Source organism: Sorex fumeus, unplaced genomic scaffold (assembly GCF_029834395.1).
Source record: "Sorex fumeus unplaced genomic scaffold, SorFum_2.1 ptg000110l, whole genome shotgun sequence".
Classification (NCBI taxonomy): Eukaryota; Metazoa; Chordata; class Mammalia; order Eulipotyphla; family Soricidae; genus Sorex; species Sorex fumeus.
Genome location: NW_026606167.1, coordinates 2,028,750 through 2,043,776, shown reverse-complemented (window position 1 = coordinate 2,043,776; position 15,027 = coordinate 2,028,750). Strand labels below are relative to the sequence as shown.

The 15,027-nt window shown below is 57.5% G+C and overlaps 2 protein-coding genes across 3 annotated transcripts; one reads left to right on the top strand and one right to left on the bottom strand.

The window, feature by feature from the left end:
• The first annotated feature begins 47 nt into the window (after nucleotides 1-47).
• On the top strand, nucleotides 48-2,493 carry CCDC78 (coiled-coil domain containing 78). Its single transcript, XM_056135098.1, has 11 exons — nucleotides 48-65; nucleotides 156-263; nucleotides 332-418; nucleotides 489-608; nucleotides 797-828; nucleotides 914-992; nucleotides 1,078-1,203; nucleotides 1,290-1,477; nucleotides 2,044-2,110; nucleotides 2,184-2,284; nucleotides 2,376-2,493. Exons 1-11 carry the CDS (start codon nucleotides 48-50, stop codon nucleotides 2,491-2,493), a joined length of 1,044 nt encoding a protein of 347 aa, XP_055991073.1.
• Nucleotides 2,494-2,573: 80 nt separating this feature from the next.
• Nucleotides 2,574-3,621, bottom strand: ANTKMT (adenine nucleotide translocase lysine methyltransferase). 2 transcript variants are annotated; one of them, XM_056135199.1, is made up of 5 exons: nucleotides 3,438-3,621; nucleotides 3,260-3,364; nucleotides 3,030-3,170; nucleotides 2,899-2,949; nucleotides 2,574-2,804 (listed from the first exon to the last, which is right to left on the bottom strand). In XM_056135199.1, exons 1-5 carry the CDS (start codon nucleotides 3,597-3,599, stop codon nucleotides 2,601-2,603), a joined length of 663 nt encoding a protein of 220 aa, XP_055991174.1. In that variant the 5' UTR covers nucleotides 3,600-3,621; the 3' UTR covers nucleotides 2,574-2,600. The 2 variants fall into 2 exon arrangements, with proteins under 2 accessions (XP_055991174.1, XP_055991175.1); XM_056135200.1 differs by lacking the exon at nucleotides 2,899-2,949.
• Nucleotides 3,622-15,027: the final 11,406 nt, after the last annotated feature.

The window sequence follows — 15,027 nt, the reverse complement described above, 5'->3', positions numbered from 1 at the left end:
AAGTAGGCACCAACACAGGCAGGGGTCAAGCCACGGCTGCCTTCCACATGGCAGGCACCAAAGGGGTGAGTGCTCCAGCAGGCTGTTGGCTTTGGGGAAGGGGTCTCCCTGCCCTCTCCCCCAGCTCCCCTGAGTCTCCCCGGGCTCTGTCACAGGCTGAGGGCAGACTGGCAGGAGAGCTGGGGCCCACAGCCACCAGGGCCACCAGTCTGGACGTGGGGCTTCCCTCAACGCGAACACTGAGTGAGGAGCAGCAGCTACAGGTGGGTGCGGGGTGGATAGGATGCCCCCTTCCCACCTCCACCCCCTGCCCACCTACCATCTCCCACAGATCTCCAGGGAGCTGGTGGACCAGCAGATCACAGCCAACCGGCTGCAGGAACAGCACGAGGCAGATATGTTCGAGCTCAAGAGTGAGGTAGGGCCAAGCGTTGGGGGCCAGGGGCCAGGGAGTAGGCAGCTCCAGGAAGTGCCCGCTGGCTTGGCAGGTCCTGCGGCTGGAGAGTCGGGTGCTGGAGCTGGAACACCAGGGGCAGCACAGTGGCCTGGCAAGGGCAGAACCGGGGCATTCCCGGGGGCAGGCACAGCCCGAGGACCGCAGAGCCCAGGTGACCAAGCACCCACAGGAGGGTAGGGGCCGGTTCAGTGCTTGTTCTTCGTAGGTGTCTGTGTGGGGGGAAAACACCCTGTGGCCGGGGAGTGGCAGGGCTGGGAGGGCAGCATGCAGCCTCTGGGCTCGGTGGGGACCGTGGGGCCGCTGGAGCCGGGACTTGCCGCTGTTGTGACCATGCCACAGGGAGAAGAGCCGCGAGCCCTGGACACACAAGCGTGAGTGACTGCCTGGCCCCGGGAGCACAGGGGGTGGGGCACTGATCCCGGGCACAGGGAGATGAGCCACACTCCTGGTCTACAGGGCAGCCCTGGCCCAGCAACTGCAGGAGGCCCGCAAGGCGGCCAGGGAGGCAGGGCAGCAACTGGCCGCACAAGCCGCTGTGAGCTCCGCCCCCACCTCCCCAGGGTGCTCTAGGGGGCTGGGCTGCAGGCCAGCTCAGGCCAGCTCCACCTGTTCCCCGCCAGGTGCTGTCGGCCTGCCAGGGCCAGCTCCGCCAGGCAGAGGCTGAGAACAGCCGTCTGCAGCTGCAGGTGAAGCTGCTCAGCGAGGAGTGCTCCCTCCGTCTGCAAAGCTGTGCCCGCAAGGCAGCTGTGCGCGTGGGCAGGGGCGCGGGTGGGCGGGCACCAGGGGGCCCTGAGGATGCCTGGGAGTCCTGTCCAACCCACTTCTTCCCCAGGAGGTTTCGGGGGGTGCCGGCCAGGCGCCTGGGGCTGCCACACTGCGGGCCTTCCTGGAGAGCGCCCTGGAGGACATCCGGGCAGCTCACCGCAGTCGGGAGCAGCAGCTGGCTCAGGCCGCCCGGGCCTACCGCAAGCGCCTGGCTGAGCTGAGCCACAGACACCAGGCGCTGCTGGCCGTGCACAGGTGAGTGGCCCCGGGGGGTGGGGGGAGTGGCGGCCCCATCTGACCCAGCCCGGCCGTAGACTGCAGCCTGGCCTGGAGGGCTCCCATGCGGCTGCCACTGCCACCGCAGACCCAGAGCCGCTGCCACTAGTCACCACGCTCCGACACTGGCAGGAGGAGCAGGTGAGGCAGAGCTCCAGGCGAAGAGTCCCCACTGCCCACCCTGGCGTCGGCCCTGGCAGCCCTCATTGCCCCCAGCTCACCAATGCTCCTGTCCACACAGAAAGGGCCCAGTGAAGCCTCCCCGAGGACAGCAGAGCCACAGTGAGCACCTGGCACTGATGGGCCGTGGGGGGCGGGGGACGCGAGATGTCTCAAACCCTGGCCAGGCAGGCCTGTGGCTCCTCTGAGCTTCTCAACCGGAGGGGCCATGGGGAGCCCCAAGACACCCCAGGGGTCCACAACACAAGACTAGAGAGTACACGGGGGTGGGAGGGCAACTAGGCCGGGGTTCCCAAAGTGCGTACAGGATATGGGGCCCGGACTGGACAGTTTCAGACTACCCAAGCCCCACTTGCTCCATGCAGGGGCCTGGATGCTGCATCCTGGGCCTACATCCACCAGAAGCTCCGGGATTTCTCCCATGGTATCCAGGTAGGGCTGGCCCCGTGGGAACGGGCTTGTGCTCGCCCCATGCCCAAGCTCAGGCCCCCACCCTCCCTGCCAGGCAGAGCTGGAACAGGAGCGTGCGCAGCTGTTGGTCCGGGCCACCATGGCTGAGGGGCGACTCTCTGAGCTCCAGGACTATGTGGACCAGCACCTGAGCAGGTGGGTGGGGGTCACCCGAGGACCTGACCGCAGCCCCTGGACGAAGGACGAGTCCTCGCCAGGCAGGTTACTAAGACAGCTCTCTGGACAGATATAGGCTGGAGATCCTGAGGCTGAGAGCCCTGGTGGGTGCCAGGGAGCCCCGAGAAGAGGAAGCGTCACCCCCAGGGAAGCCCACCGATCGAGCACTCACAGCCACTGGCGAGTAGTCTGGCCAACGCAGCAGGGCTGTCCAGGCCATAAGCTGCCCTCCATGCCCTAGGAGTCGCACCCAACAAAGACCAAACTGGAAGAAGCAGAGTCTTTATTGTGTCAATCAGCAGGCTTGAGCAGGGGGACCCTGGGAAGCAGGGCCGGCCTGCCCAGCTGGCCCTTGTCTGTGGACATCGTAGGCCCAGACACGGTCCACGCCCTCACCCAGCACGGCCACGGGCTTCCAGGTGGGGAGGGGGAAGCGTCCGGAAACCACACGAGCCCCTTGGGGCAGCTCTGCCTGCAGCTTGCCTTCGAGGAGCGGGAGCTGGAGGGGACAGAGGAAAAGAGGGTGGGAGCAGCCGCGCCCAGTAGGGGCCCCCACGAGCTCGGCCTCCCAGAGCCGGCCAACCAGGACCTACCACACTAGGCGCCAGGAACACGGACACGTTGTGGCAATCCCTCAGGCTCACCTGCAGCGAGGAGAGGTTGGCAGTCAGTGACCGCCAGCCAGGGGGCCAACCCGGCGAGGCGGGGGGCCGGACTCCCTTACCTTCCAGAGATCCTCTCGGCGGTAGCAGACGCTGTGGGCACAGCCGGCCCTCCAGGCGTGCAGCCGCGCCAGCATCACTAGCCAGGGATTCAGCTCGTAGCCCACTGCGGGGCGGAGGCCACTCCGGTGGGCCGCCAGCACCTGCAAAGCGCGGGAAGCGGGGAGGTAGACGCCGGCCCTGGGGCGGCGGGGGTGCCGCGGCCCGCCGAGCGCGCGCACGGGCGCCTTACAATCCTGCCGTCGCCGGAGCCCAGATCCACCGTCTTGCCAGGACGGCCTCGCAGCAGCGACAGCACGTGCTCCACCTGCCGCGCGCTCGCGCCGACGTAGGGCACCTGCGGGCAGCGGTCAGTCGGCCACCGGCACGGCCGGGCCCCGCTGCCGGCCCCGCGCCCCGGCGCCCCGCACCTGCAGCCGCAGCGGCACGCGGCGGAAGCCCGGTTGCAGCAGTAGCGCCCACACGGCGTAGGCGAGCAGGCCCGAGCTCGCCGCCGCCTGCAGCAGATCCCAGCGGCTCAGCCGCCGCCCGCGCAGCTCGGCCAGCGCCTCGGCCGGGTCGTCCGGCTCCATGACTGCGGCGCCGGAAGGGGCGGGCCGGGCCTGGGGGAGCCGGAAGGGGCGGGCCTGGCGGGCGCCAGGAGGGGCGGGATTGGCGAACGTCGGGAGGGGCGTGGCGGACGCCGGGGGCGTGGCGGGCAAGAGTCGGGCCAGCGCGGGGACGGGCGTGGCGAGCGCCGGGAGGGGCGTGGCTGACCCCGGAAGGGGCAGGCGGGCAAGAGCGGGGCTAGCGCGGGGAGAGGCGTGGCGGCATCGGCGAGCGCCGGAAGGGGCGTGGCTGACGCAGGAAGGGGCGGGGCCCGCCCTAGATGTTTAGTCTCCACGCACTCCGCGGTCCTCTTGGCTCTCGCCCGCGGGCGGTGCTGGGAGACCCCGGAGAGTGACAGGATGGGGCTGGCCCGGAGCTGCGCTGTAATGACCCCCACGTCCCCTCAGGCCTGCATCCGGCTGAGACCCCGAGCTTCTGGGAAGCCGTGGCCAGTCCACCCGAGCGATCGTCCCGGTCCTGCTGGACACCCACCCCGAAAGCTCCCCAAGAAGGGAGCTGTTCACGGGGGTGACGCGCTGCCGCCTCTCGCTCCGCGAGGGCGGGAGATGGGTGCTTTGGCGGACACAGGCTTGGGCTCTGATTGGGTCAGGGGGACATCGCCCCGAGAACTGGGCAGTCACCTCCCTTCTCCAGATGAAGATTCACACGTACACCGATATCAAGCTCCAGAGGTCATCTGGAAAAGTAAATGGGGGACTAGCCTGGGGTCTGGTGCCTTCCACAGGTCATCCTCATACCCACACACAACTGCGGGGCCGTTCCACGCCAGCAGACATGCACAGCGCTGGACTGGGCGCACATACGGACTGACCTGGCTCCCTCCCAAGCCTCGAGCCCTGGGGGTGGAGCACTACGGGTGGGCCAGCCCACCACTGCTCCTGCTGGCTGACAGAGTCCTCCCACAACGGAGGCAGGAGGCAGCCCATCTTATATCTGCTTCCCAACCTGGCAACTGGAAGGTATTCGGGAAAGGGTTGTAGTAGAATGAGTCCACCTGGCACACTGCTCCTTGACATCTGGACTATGGACAGTATAGGACCTGCTGTGCCCTGACTGGAGCTGTGTCACTGATCTACACAGGTGGTCCAGGAAGGCCACTTCACACTGCTCCAGCCACTTCATCTCCATGTCTTTCTGGCCTGAGCCTTGGGGGCACCATGGGGAGACAAAGGTGCAGAGGGGGCCCAGTACCTAGTCTAGGTCCCACTCTGCAGCTTTTCAGAAGGCTACAGTGACCACTGCATGTGTCTGGGACGTCCTTCCACACGAGGAGCAGTCATGGAAACCGGTGTGGGTAGCATGCGAAGTGTCCTGGACAGGGCACATTCCAAGCCACCTCCTTGGGGCTGGGGGCAGACACAGATGCAGGGAGGTCTATAATCCTGGAAGGTGTGGGCTAGTCAAAGGGGAGTGCAGAACAAGGGGCTCGGTGGCACGTCATTCACCTGGGTGTGTGAGGCCCTGGGTTCGATTCCCAGCAATGTGGAGGGAAAGGAGTGGGGATTCAGCATATTGAATTTTCTAGTGGTGGGACAGCGACAAGGACAGAGGTGTAGGGGCTGACCTCTGTGTGCCAAGGCTAGTGACGGGGAGGGAAGAGGATCACAGCAGGCTCCTCATGACTGGGCAAGTAAAAGGGGCGCACCCTGTGTGATTGCAGCTTCCAGAGAGTTCGACCTGGGACCTGAGAGTTTATCCAGGGGCCTGCCCTGTGCCAAGTCCTGCCTGGAACTGACCCCAAGGACAGCGGCAGGCCAGGTAGGGAACTTTGGAGGGTCAGTGAAGGTACCCCTGGCACTGTGCTGTCTAGCCCGGGAACTGTGTAGTGGAGTGAAATCCCAGGGCAAGACTCTGACTCCAGCATGAAGCCCTTTGAGTGGTAGGAACTGAGGTGAAAGGTGGGGCAGCCACATAGGGGCCAAGGGTAGGACACTTGGAGGCCCTTTGTGTACCCTCCACGGACAAGAGGCAGGGCCCCGTGGCAACCCCACAGCCATGGTCAGGAGATGCATCTGGGATGCCCCCCACAGTCACAAGGGTCTGGGCAGAGCAGACATTTCTTCACTAGCACCTGCCCCACATCCAGTGCCACCTCTCAGGTGTGGCAGTGGGTAGCATGAGCACCAGGTAGTAGGGGTCACAGCCCAGTCAGGCAGGTGAAGGGGAAAGTGCAGATGGCGGCCTACACCAGCCCTCCCTGGGCACCCACCCAGGTCGGCGGCAGGTACTACCCCACCCCTCTGTGATGAGAGGTTTCTGCAGCAGTGCATCCTGGCTGACCCTGCAGATGGTCCCCTGGACGACTGCTGGGGATGTTGGTCAGGTGGGTATAAGGAGGAGGGGAGGAGGCAGGCCCAGCCAGAGCAGGTCACTCAGCCCTCAGGGCAAGGCACCTGGAGGCAGGGTCATGGGTATACAGCCAAGCCCCACACTGTCCAGCTCGAAGTGACGCCACTGTGAACAGGACACGCAGCACTGGGGCATGGGCAGGTCCTTTCCTGTACCTGCCCCTGGAACACCTTCTCCCAGACACTCCTCCCACAGCCACCAAAAGCCGTGTCATCTCTGCAGAGGACTCTGAGGCCAGCCCTCTCTGGACTCCCGTGACTAGGTGCCCACTCAGAGCCGCCTCCCACACCCCTGGTCCAGAAAGTGCAACGGCCACACCCGGCAATGAGCCCGCAGTCCCACAGCGACTCCTGCCTGCACCTGCAGCGGCATTGCCTAAGAAGCCGGTGTGGGCAACCGAGGCCAGGGGGCCACAGAGGGTGGGAAGCCAGCTGCCGGCCGGTTCATTCCCACTGTCCAGCTGACCTGGGCAGCCCCAACCATCATAAATTGAGGGCATGATCATAGACAAATGCTGTCATGATCCAAAAGTAATGATGAGACTAGGACCTGCTGGGGATAGGAAGACTAACCTGGCCTGAGGACTGTGGTAAAATCTCCTCAGGAAGAACCAAACTTTAAGTTGGTATCTCTTACTGTGCTCATACAGAATGACATTGCTAGAAATATTAGAAGTAGATTTACTACAACTATTTAAGTGGATTACTAGCTGAGGAAAGAAGAAAGCAACACACCCTGAATGGGATCCCGCCCTTAAGCAGATCTCCTAGTAATCCAGAGTAATCTCTCTAGGTGAGATTTAATCCTTGAGTTAATCTCCTGGAGGAGTGGTTTTACCTCTCTTTGTTGATTTGTTAATGCTCAACCCACCTTTGTGTCACCACCCTATGTGATTGCTATATAAACTAAGACTGTAAGAGCAGAGGGGCCAGAGTCAGAGTCCACAGGAGAGAGTCAGAATCCAGAGCGTAGGACTCCAGAGAGAGAAGCAGAAGAGCTCCAGAGAGAGAGATCGGAAGAGACCAGAGGAGAGACTACAGAGACAGAGTCAGAAATAGAGAGACAGACAGAAGAGAGCACAGTAGCACGCACAGAAGCAAAGCACAAAGGAAGAGCCGTCCCGATCTGGTCCATACACAGTGGCTCGAGAGCACCAAATGTGGGCAGCAAGAGAGAGCTGCCCCGAGAGCCGGCCAACAACACATCATTATCTTTGCATCCCTCCCCTGGGCACGCGTAAGATATATTTTTTACAGCTGGCGTCCCTGGGTGGGCTTTTTTTTTTTTTTTGCTCTTTGGGTCACACCCGGCGATGCACAGATGCACAGGGGTTACTCCTGGCTCTGCACTCAGAAATCACTCTTGGCGATGCTCAGGGGACCATATGGGATGCTGGGAATCGAACCCGGGTCGGCCGGGTTGGCCGCGTGCAAGTCAAATGCCCTACCAGCTGTGCTATTGCTCCAGCCCCGGGTGGGCTTCTTTTTACAAAAACACAAAAATTTGAATTAGAGGTACAATTCCAAATCACAATACAGTCTAATTAGTTGTACTAAGATTTCAGTCCAACCCTAGACCCAGAGCAGTGCTTGTTATAAAGCACCCATTGTCCTGCACTGTCCAGGAATGATGAGAGTCACTTTTTCGCATTTTGACGACATCATGCATCTCGATGAGGTTTGTCTCGGATGAGGTTTGAAGACCTTTTTTTGCTGTTTCTCTGATGTGGACTCCTCCAGTTTCCTTGTGACTTCCAGCTGAAATTGGTTTGACTGACTGAACTTTAGAGGGTTAAGTAGTTTCTGATGGTTTGAGGGTTGAATCAATTCAACTTCTGACGAGACATAGTGGAATCCACATTTTCTTTGTGGGTCTGTTACCTGTGAAAATATAAGCATAGACTTTTCCTCCCACGAGGAGTTTCCCCAATACGTTCAAGTAAGGAAATGCCTTCTTTTTTTGTTTTTGATTTAACATGCCATATATCCATGGAATATGTAGACTTTGTGGGCTTAAAGCCACAGTGTTGCTTTAATAGTCAAGCTGCTTTCTCCCTAAAAGTAGGCCTGTAGCACCTTGTGGGATTGGTCCCTTTACACCAGAATTTAGTTTGTAGGGACACTGGTCAGGGGTTATAGTAATCGTATTAGGGCAGGAAATATCCAAGGCTGCGCTTCCTGCCCTCACTGACTGTAGCGAGTCTACTGATTGGAGCTCCACATTTGGGAGAGGGGCTACAACTGGGAACACCCCCTGATTTTGCGGGGCCTGGGGCTGGCTTCCTTGCAAATGTCCCGAACTGAAGTCAAAGCTGTATCAAAATTGAAGCGACAATCTCTGGCCCAATGATTCCCCCTCTCACACCTGGGACAGGGCCCAGGAGGTTCAAGTCTGGCTCGGCACTCTCTGGCCCAGTGGTTTCCCTTCTTACACCTGGGACAGGGTCTGGGAGATGCTCTCAGAGTAGCACAGTTGGGAGGTGCCCTGCAATCTTTATGAAAGTGGCCTGGTTCTCCACAATTAAAATCTTTTCTGAGCTTGTAAGGCATAGACCTCAACAGGCTTCATCTGCACCTTATGTTTAACAAAACCAACATTTCGACATGCTTTCAAGTACCCCATTATGTCCTCCTTCTCCTTAATAGGGTGCAAGATGGCCTGGCAATACTCGTTAGCATTTTCAAAGGCTAACAGTTTCAATAAATACTCTTGAGTTTCCTTACCCTTAACCTGCATTTCAATGGCTTCCATCATCCTTCCTATGAAGTCTGCATAAGGTTTTGAGCCTCTCTGAATAATCTTTGTAAAACTTCCCTTAAATTCTGCATCTGCATCAATCTTATTCCACACACAAAGGGCTGCTTCACTGACATGAGCAAAAACAGCACATGACAAGGTGACTTGCCTTTTTGGGTCGCGCCATTTTCCTTCACCTATTAACATCTCATAAGTCAATTTAGTCCCTGAAAATTTTCGTCCAGCATGGCTTAGGCACTGAAGCTTTGCCTTGGCCTCATCACTGAACCACATCCTCCACTGCAAGTACTGAGAAGGGCTTAAACACATTTTAGCAAACACGTGAAAATCTTGAGGTACCCAATGAGCCTTTTTATTCCAGTCTGTAAGATATTCTCTACAGTACAGGGATGTAGGTCTGTATGAGGCGAGGCCCTTTTGAAATGACTGAGTGAGTCCATTCTTAATCTGTGATAGGATGGAAGCTGATTTTTCTCCATCTTGGGAGCACGTCCCGAGTGATCTGGAGGCCGCTCATCTGAGCTACTCTCGGGCTCAGAATTCAAGGAGTGTGAGCAGTCTCATAATCTGCATCACTTTCATATGATGCACTGGAAGTGGAGCGATATTCATCAGCCTTAGAAATATTTTTACTATGAACACCCTTTCAAGACTTAGGTACGGGAGAAGCTGAGGCTGTATTATCCCCAATATTTTCCTCCTCCTCAACTGTATTTTTCCAAAACAGAAGAATAGAATTAATAATCTCCCATGTAATCCAGAATTCCATGGGGGATCTTAGTCCCTTCCTTAGATGCCTTAATAGATATTTTTCTTAACTTTTTTTCCAAATGTTGATTTCTAGAGTCCCTTCTTCTGGGAACCATGGGTTTACCTCATAAACTACCTTAAAGCAGGACCGAAGTTGGTCTCTGGAAATGCAGAGTTCTGGGTCCCCTGTTCTGTGGGAGACACACTGAATCAAATCCATAAATGTCTTGGCACGTTCAATCTGGCTCGAAAAACTATGAAAGATCTTGGGAAGGCCCAGAATCTGTCCCATCTTAGTGGGGGTTACCTGCTAGGATTCTAACTCCCAGCACACTACAAAATCTTATTTTCCCACTCACTTTCTAGAGTGGGGTACACCGAACGCTATTCTTACCTTTAGTTGGTATTTTGTGCTCACCCAGAGACGCCAGCTGTAAAAAATATATCTTACACGTGCCCAGAGGAGGGATGCAAAGATAATGATGTGTTGTTGGCGGGCTCTCGGGGCAGCTCTTTCTTGCTGCCCACATTTGGTGCCCTCGAGCCACTGTGTATGGACCAGATTGGGACAGCTCTTCCTTTGTGCTTTGCTTTTGTCTGTGCTGCTGTGTTCTCTTCTGTCTGTCTCTCTATTTCTGACTCTGTCTCTGTAGTCTCTCCTCTGGTCTCTTCCGATCTCTCTCTCTGGAGCTCTTCTGCTTCTCTCTCTGGAGCCCTACGCTCTGGATTCTGACTCTCTCCTGTGGATTCTGACTCTGGTCCCTCTGCTCTTACAGTCTTAGTTTATATAGCAATCACATAGGGTGGTGACACAAAGGTGGGTTGAGCATTAACAAATCAACAAAGAGAGGTAAGACCACTCCTCCAGGAGATTAACTCAAGGATTAAATCTCATTTTGAGAGATTACTCTGGATTACTAGGAGATCTGCTTGAGGGCGGGATCCCATTCAGGGTGTGTCTTTCTTCTTTCCTCAGCTAGTAATCCACTTAAATAGTTGTAGTAAATCTACTTCTAATATTTCTAGCAATATTCCTACTTCACTATTTCCATGGCTCAAATATAAGAAAGTTTCAAATCTCATCTGTATCACTAACATAATGTTCTCCTATTTCCTTAGAGAGATACTCTTCAGATGCTAGTCAGTCAGAGAACTTTAAGACCAGTTTCCCTTAAAAGCCTATAGAAACTTTCTGTTATCTCGAGAGTTAAAGTCCAAGCTCTTTGTTTTGGTATTATATTTGAATTTGGTGATTGCATCTGACCGCGTGCAGGGGCTGTTCATGACTCTGTACTCAGGAGTAACCCCAGTGGTACCTAGGAGACAGTACATGGTACAAGCCATTTGAAAGAGGGTGTCAGGATGCAAGGCAAGTGCCTTAATCTAGGTACTTTCTCTGTAGGCCCCCCTTTTTTTTCTTTTGTTGGCTATTTTATTTTTTCCATGACCTAAAATTATTGCACACAATATGATTTCTTTTTCTGATTCATTTGCCATTTCTGATCATTTACTCACTCGCACTGAATTGCTTATAGCTTCTTGACTATATCAGCTTACTTCTACACCAGTGGTTGATCTCTAGGTCTTTCTTTGCTTTACTAGTCATCCTTCTCTGTTTTCCTGTTGCTCGCTTTTTGTCCTTTTGTTTTCATCTCACATCTCAGTCACCTTTCCAGAGAGGTAGTTCAGAATAACCATAGGTTTCATTCATCATTCATTAAAATTTTGTTTATTACTATTTGTGATATGTTTCTTCATTAGTGAATATGTTGATTTGCCTTTTACCTACCATTAGATCATTTGAAGAATTGACGACACAAAAAGAAAATGCTTAATATTTGCTGAATGAATGGTAATTCCATCTATAAATGGAAGATCTAAATTCCTGCCCACACGGCAGAGTCTGGAAAACTCCCCGTGGTGTACCCAATATGCCAAATACCAGTAACAATGATGGGTCTCATTCTCCTAAAGAGCCTTGAATATAGCACTTTTTAAAAAATCTCAGGGCTAGGATGAAGGAGACGTTACTGGGGCCTGCTCGAGGCAATCGACGAATAACAGGATGGTCGTGATCATTCTTCATGAGCACAGTAAGAGATATATCAACTTAAAGTTTGGTTCTGGCTCATTTCGATGCCAGGGTAGCTCACAGCTTGCCCTGGGTCCATTCAGTCCCTTGTCGGGACTCTGCTTTTGGCGTGCTATGAACTAAGGGCAACTGAGTCGAGAGTAGATGCCCAGGAGTAAATATTATTGGAGTCAATCAACTCCCAAGTTACAAAGCACACTATTGTCTTCCTGTGTCCATACAGAAAGAACATTGCTTTAAGGTAAACTACGTTCCCTGTGGCAAAGCCGAAAGGACAAACCCATTGTTATCCTACAGTGCCTGGGCTCGAACCCAGGTCAGCTAGCCCTATGGCAGGCAAGTGGCACACCCGCTGTGCCCTTGCCTCAGCCTGTCCCTTAGAGCTTTTAAAGGGTTAGAGGAGGACTGGGCCCTTCCTGGATGGTACAGTGTGCTCCTGGCGCCCTCTGCTGGCTGCCTTGCACTCAGTCTCCGACCCCTGCCAGCCCCTGGCTTCCCTGAAGCTTGAGTGAGCCAGGGTCCCTGCCAACGAATCCCACGTGCCCAAGAGATCTCAGTGGGTTTCCATGGATGGTCTTGTCTGGAACAGCACATGTCTGACCTTGAGCAGTTTCCCACACATCTGACCCACAGCATGGGATGCAGGCTGTGTCTGCTCCCGGCCCCATGGCAGGATTCGCTGACCATGGAGAGTAGCCAGGCAGGGGTGGCCTGTGTGGGTGCAGGGAGGGGGAGGGGGAGTGTGGGTGATACCCCAAACCGTGGGGCGTTCCCTGGTTTCAGCCGGGCTTCACGCTCCTGTGCATGTTGCCCTGGGTCCCCCAAGGCCCTTTCTGCATTCCACCCATCACAGCCAGGAGCACAGGCGCGTGTGACCCCCTCAGTCATGCGGGGATCTCACGGTGGTTTCTGACACCCCCAGACAGGCAGTATCCCGGAACCCAACAGAACACAGGGCAGGCAGCGCAAGTCCTGAGCCCCAAGCCCTGATCCTGGGTACAGCCGGATGGGCTTTTGGCAGTACTGGGGCCCCCGAGGGCCATCTCACCATATCACCACCAGCTGGGGGCAGCAACAGCAGGTCTGGGCCCAGGGGCAAGGCCCTGGGGTGAATGGTGCAGGGACCAGCAGAGCCACGGGGAGGGGACAGGGCATCCCTGTTGCATATGAGTCTGCATGGGAGAGTGTGGTATGACTTCCCGTGTCCTCAGCTAGAGTCTGTGCCCCAGCCCCTCAGCCGGTCGCACCCTGCTGGACAGGGCAGGGCCTGTTCCCTGCAGTGGGCAGGGATGGGCCCTACAAGTGAGGTCCTCAGGATGCCAGGATCCCCCATGAATGAGGCCACCCAGGGGTACACACTGACCCTGGCCAGCTTGACCACGGAGCCCCTGGCTACAGAGAACAGCCCTCCCTGGGTCTGTGTGACCTCAGGCTGCCCTTCCTCTGCACCCTACTCCTCCCACCAGCATGCCAACCCACCCGGGGCCACGCCTCAGGACATGTGGGAGTGTGGCTCCTGTCTCCCCTTGACGAGAAGCCCGCCCCCCCACACCTTACATCTTCCCCAGGAGCCAAAAATGCAGCTGCAGATTGATGTGCCTCCGAGCTAAAAATAGCTTCCAGCCAGGCCGGAAAAGCTCCCATTGCTAGGAGACCGCCATTGCTAGGCAACGGCATTGCCGTGGCGACAACTGGGCCTTGAGTCACCCTCAGCCCTGGCCGCCCCTGCAGCCCCTGCCCCTGGCAGGTGAGCTGGGATGGGAGAGGGACAGGCACAGAGCTGTGTGTGAGGAGACCGTGGGGCAGAGCTCTGAACAGCAAGTGTGGGCTCTTTGGCCTGGGAGGCCAGGGTTTCAGAGGAGGCCTAATCAGCCTTTGGGGTGCTACCCAAGCATGGCTCTGGGGGCTAGGCCCCCTTCCTGTGGTTTTCAGCTAAGCAAGTCAGCGGCTCAGTGGGAGGGCCTAAGGGTGTGGGGCTTATCTGGGCCACTCCAGCCATGCTCGGCCTCAGGGAGTCACACAGTGGTACTTGGGTGCCTATGGCATTAGGCATCAAACCTGGATCAGCTGCATGCCAGGTATGGCCCTGGCCCTTGTACCATCTCTCCTGCTACTGTTTTTGTTTGTTTGGGGGCCATGCCCGGTGGTGCTCAGGGCTTACTCCTGGCTCTGCACTCAGGGATCCTTCCTGGTGGGGCCAGGAGACCATATGGGGTGCCAGGGAATTCGCCTGGGCCAGCTGCATGCCAGGCAGTGCTTTCCTCACTGTACTATCGCTCCAGCTCTCCCTCCACTGCTGAGCAGGGCCTCTACCACCCCTGTGCTGTACTACCACCTTTGGGGAGTTCCTTGGGACCCAGACCCATCTCCCAGGAGGGGCTATCCTGCCCATCTGGGCATGATCACTGGACCCAGGCTTCTGAAGGCCCTGGGCAGACACCAGGGAGTTTCAGAGCCCTGTCTCTCTGTCCTGGAGACTGGGGGGCTCCCACACAGACTCAGGGACGTAGCTGGGATGTGCTGATAAAATTCACCCTACATCACCCCAGAGCCTGGCGCTCCCAGCAGCCCAGACAGCAGAGATCTGTGCCTGGCCATTAAGATGCTCCAGGTGGAGGCACTCCAGGTAAGGTGCCCAGGTGGGGTGCTGCTAGGTGAAGGTGCTCTAGGATGAGGTGCACCCCCTGGGAGCACCTGCGTGACGGGAGCCACGAGTCAGGTACAGGGTGAGGCGCGCCCGAGAGATGGAGCTTGCCTGGGCTGGGGCTACCACCTGTCAAGTGAGGAGAGACCAGTGTGGGGCAGCGACTGCTTTCAAGGTAACAGGGACTGAGGTGCCTGGCAAGCGGGGTGGCTGTGGTAGACAGGTGAAGGGCCTACAGGAGTCAGCAGGTGAAGTGACAGGGGCCTGGCAATCCTCAGCCTGTAGACAGAGGGGTGTCTGGGCGCCTTCCAAGGCATCCGCAGAGGGCAAGAGCCCCCTTGCCCTGTACGTGAGGCCCGCCTACCAGCCCGTTGTGCTGTGGGGTGCTGTCTCTGACACACATGCCATCTTCCTGCCCACGCGGGCCTCTCTGCTTCACGTCAGTCAGCGCAGGGCATGACCCCAAGTCTGCGTGACGCAGGAGAGCCGCCTTGGCAAGTGGATGCCCGCCCCCCGCCCCCCCACCGCACTGCAAAAACACTAGTCGGCCCCCGGATGACCTCGGGCCCGCGGCTGCCACGCGCGCGGTCCGGCGGGCTGCTCGGCCCCATCTCCGCTCAGCCGGGGCCGCCCCAGCGCGGGAGGCCCCGCCACGTGGGCCCCTCGAGTGACCACCGCGTATCCCGCCACATGCCCCTGCGCCCAGGTGGCTCTGCCTGTGGAGGGTCCCGGCCCGCCAGGTGCAGGGCGGCGCCGGGCGGGGGGGGGGGGCGGGGGCCGCGGCTCCCGCTTGTTTTCG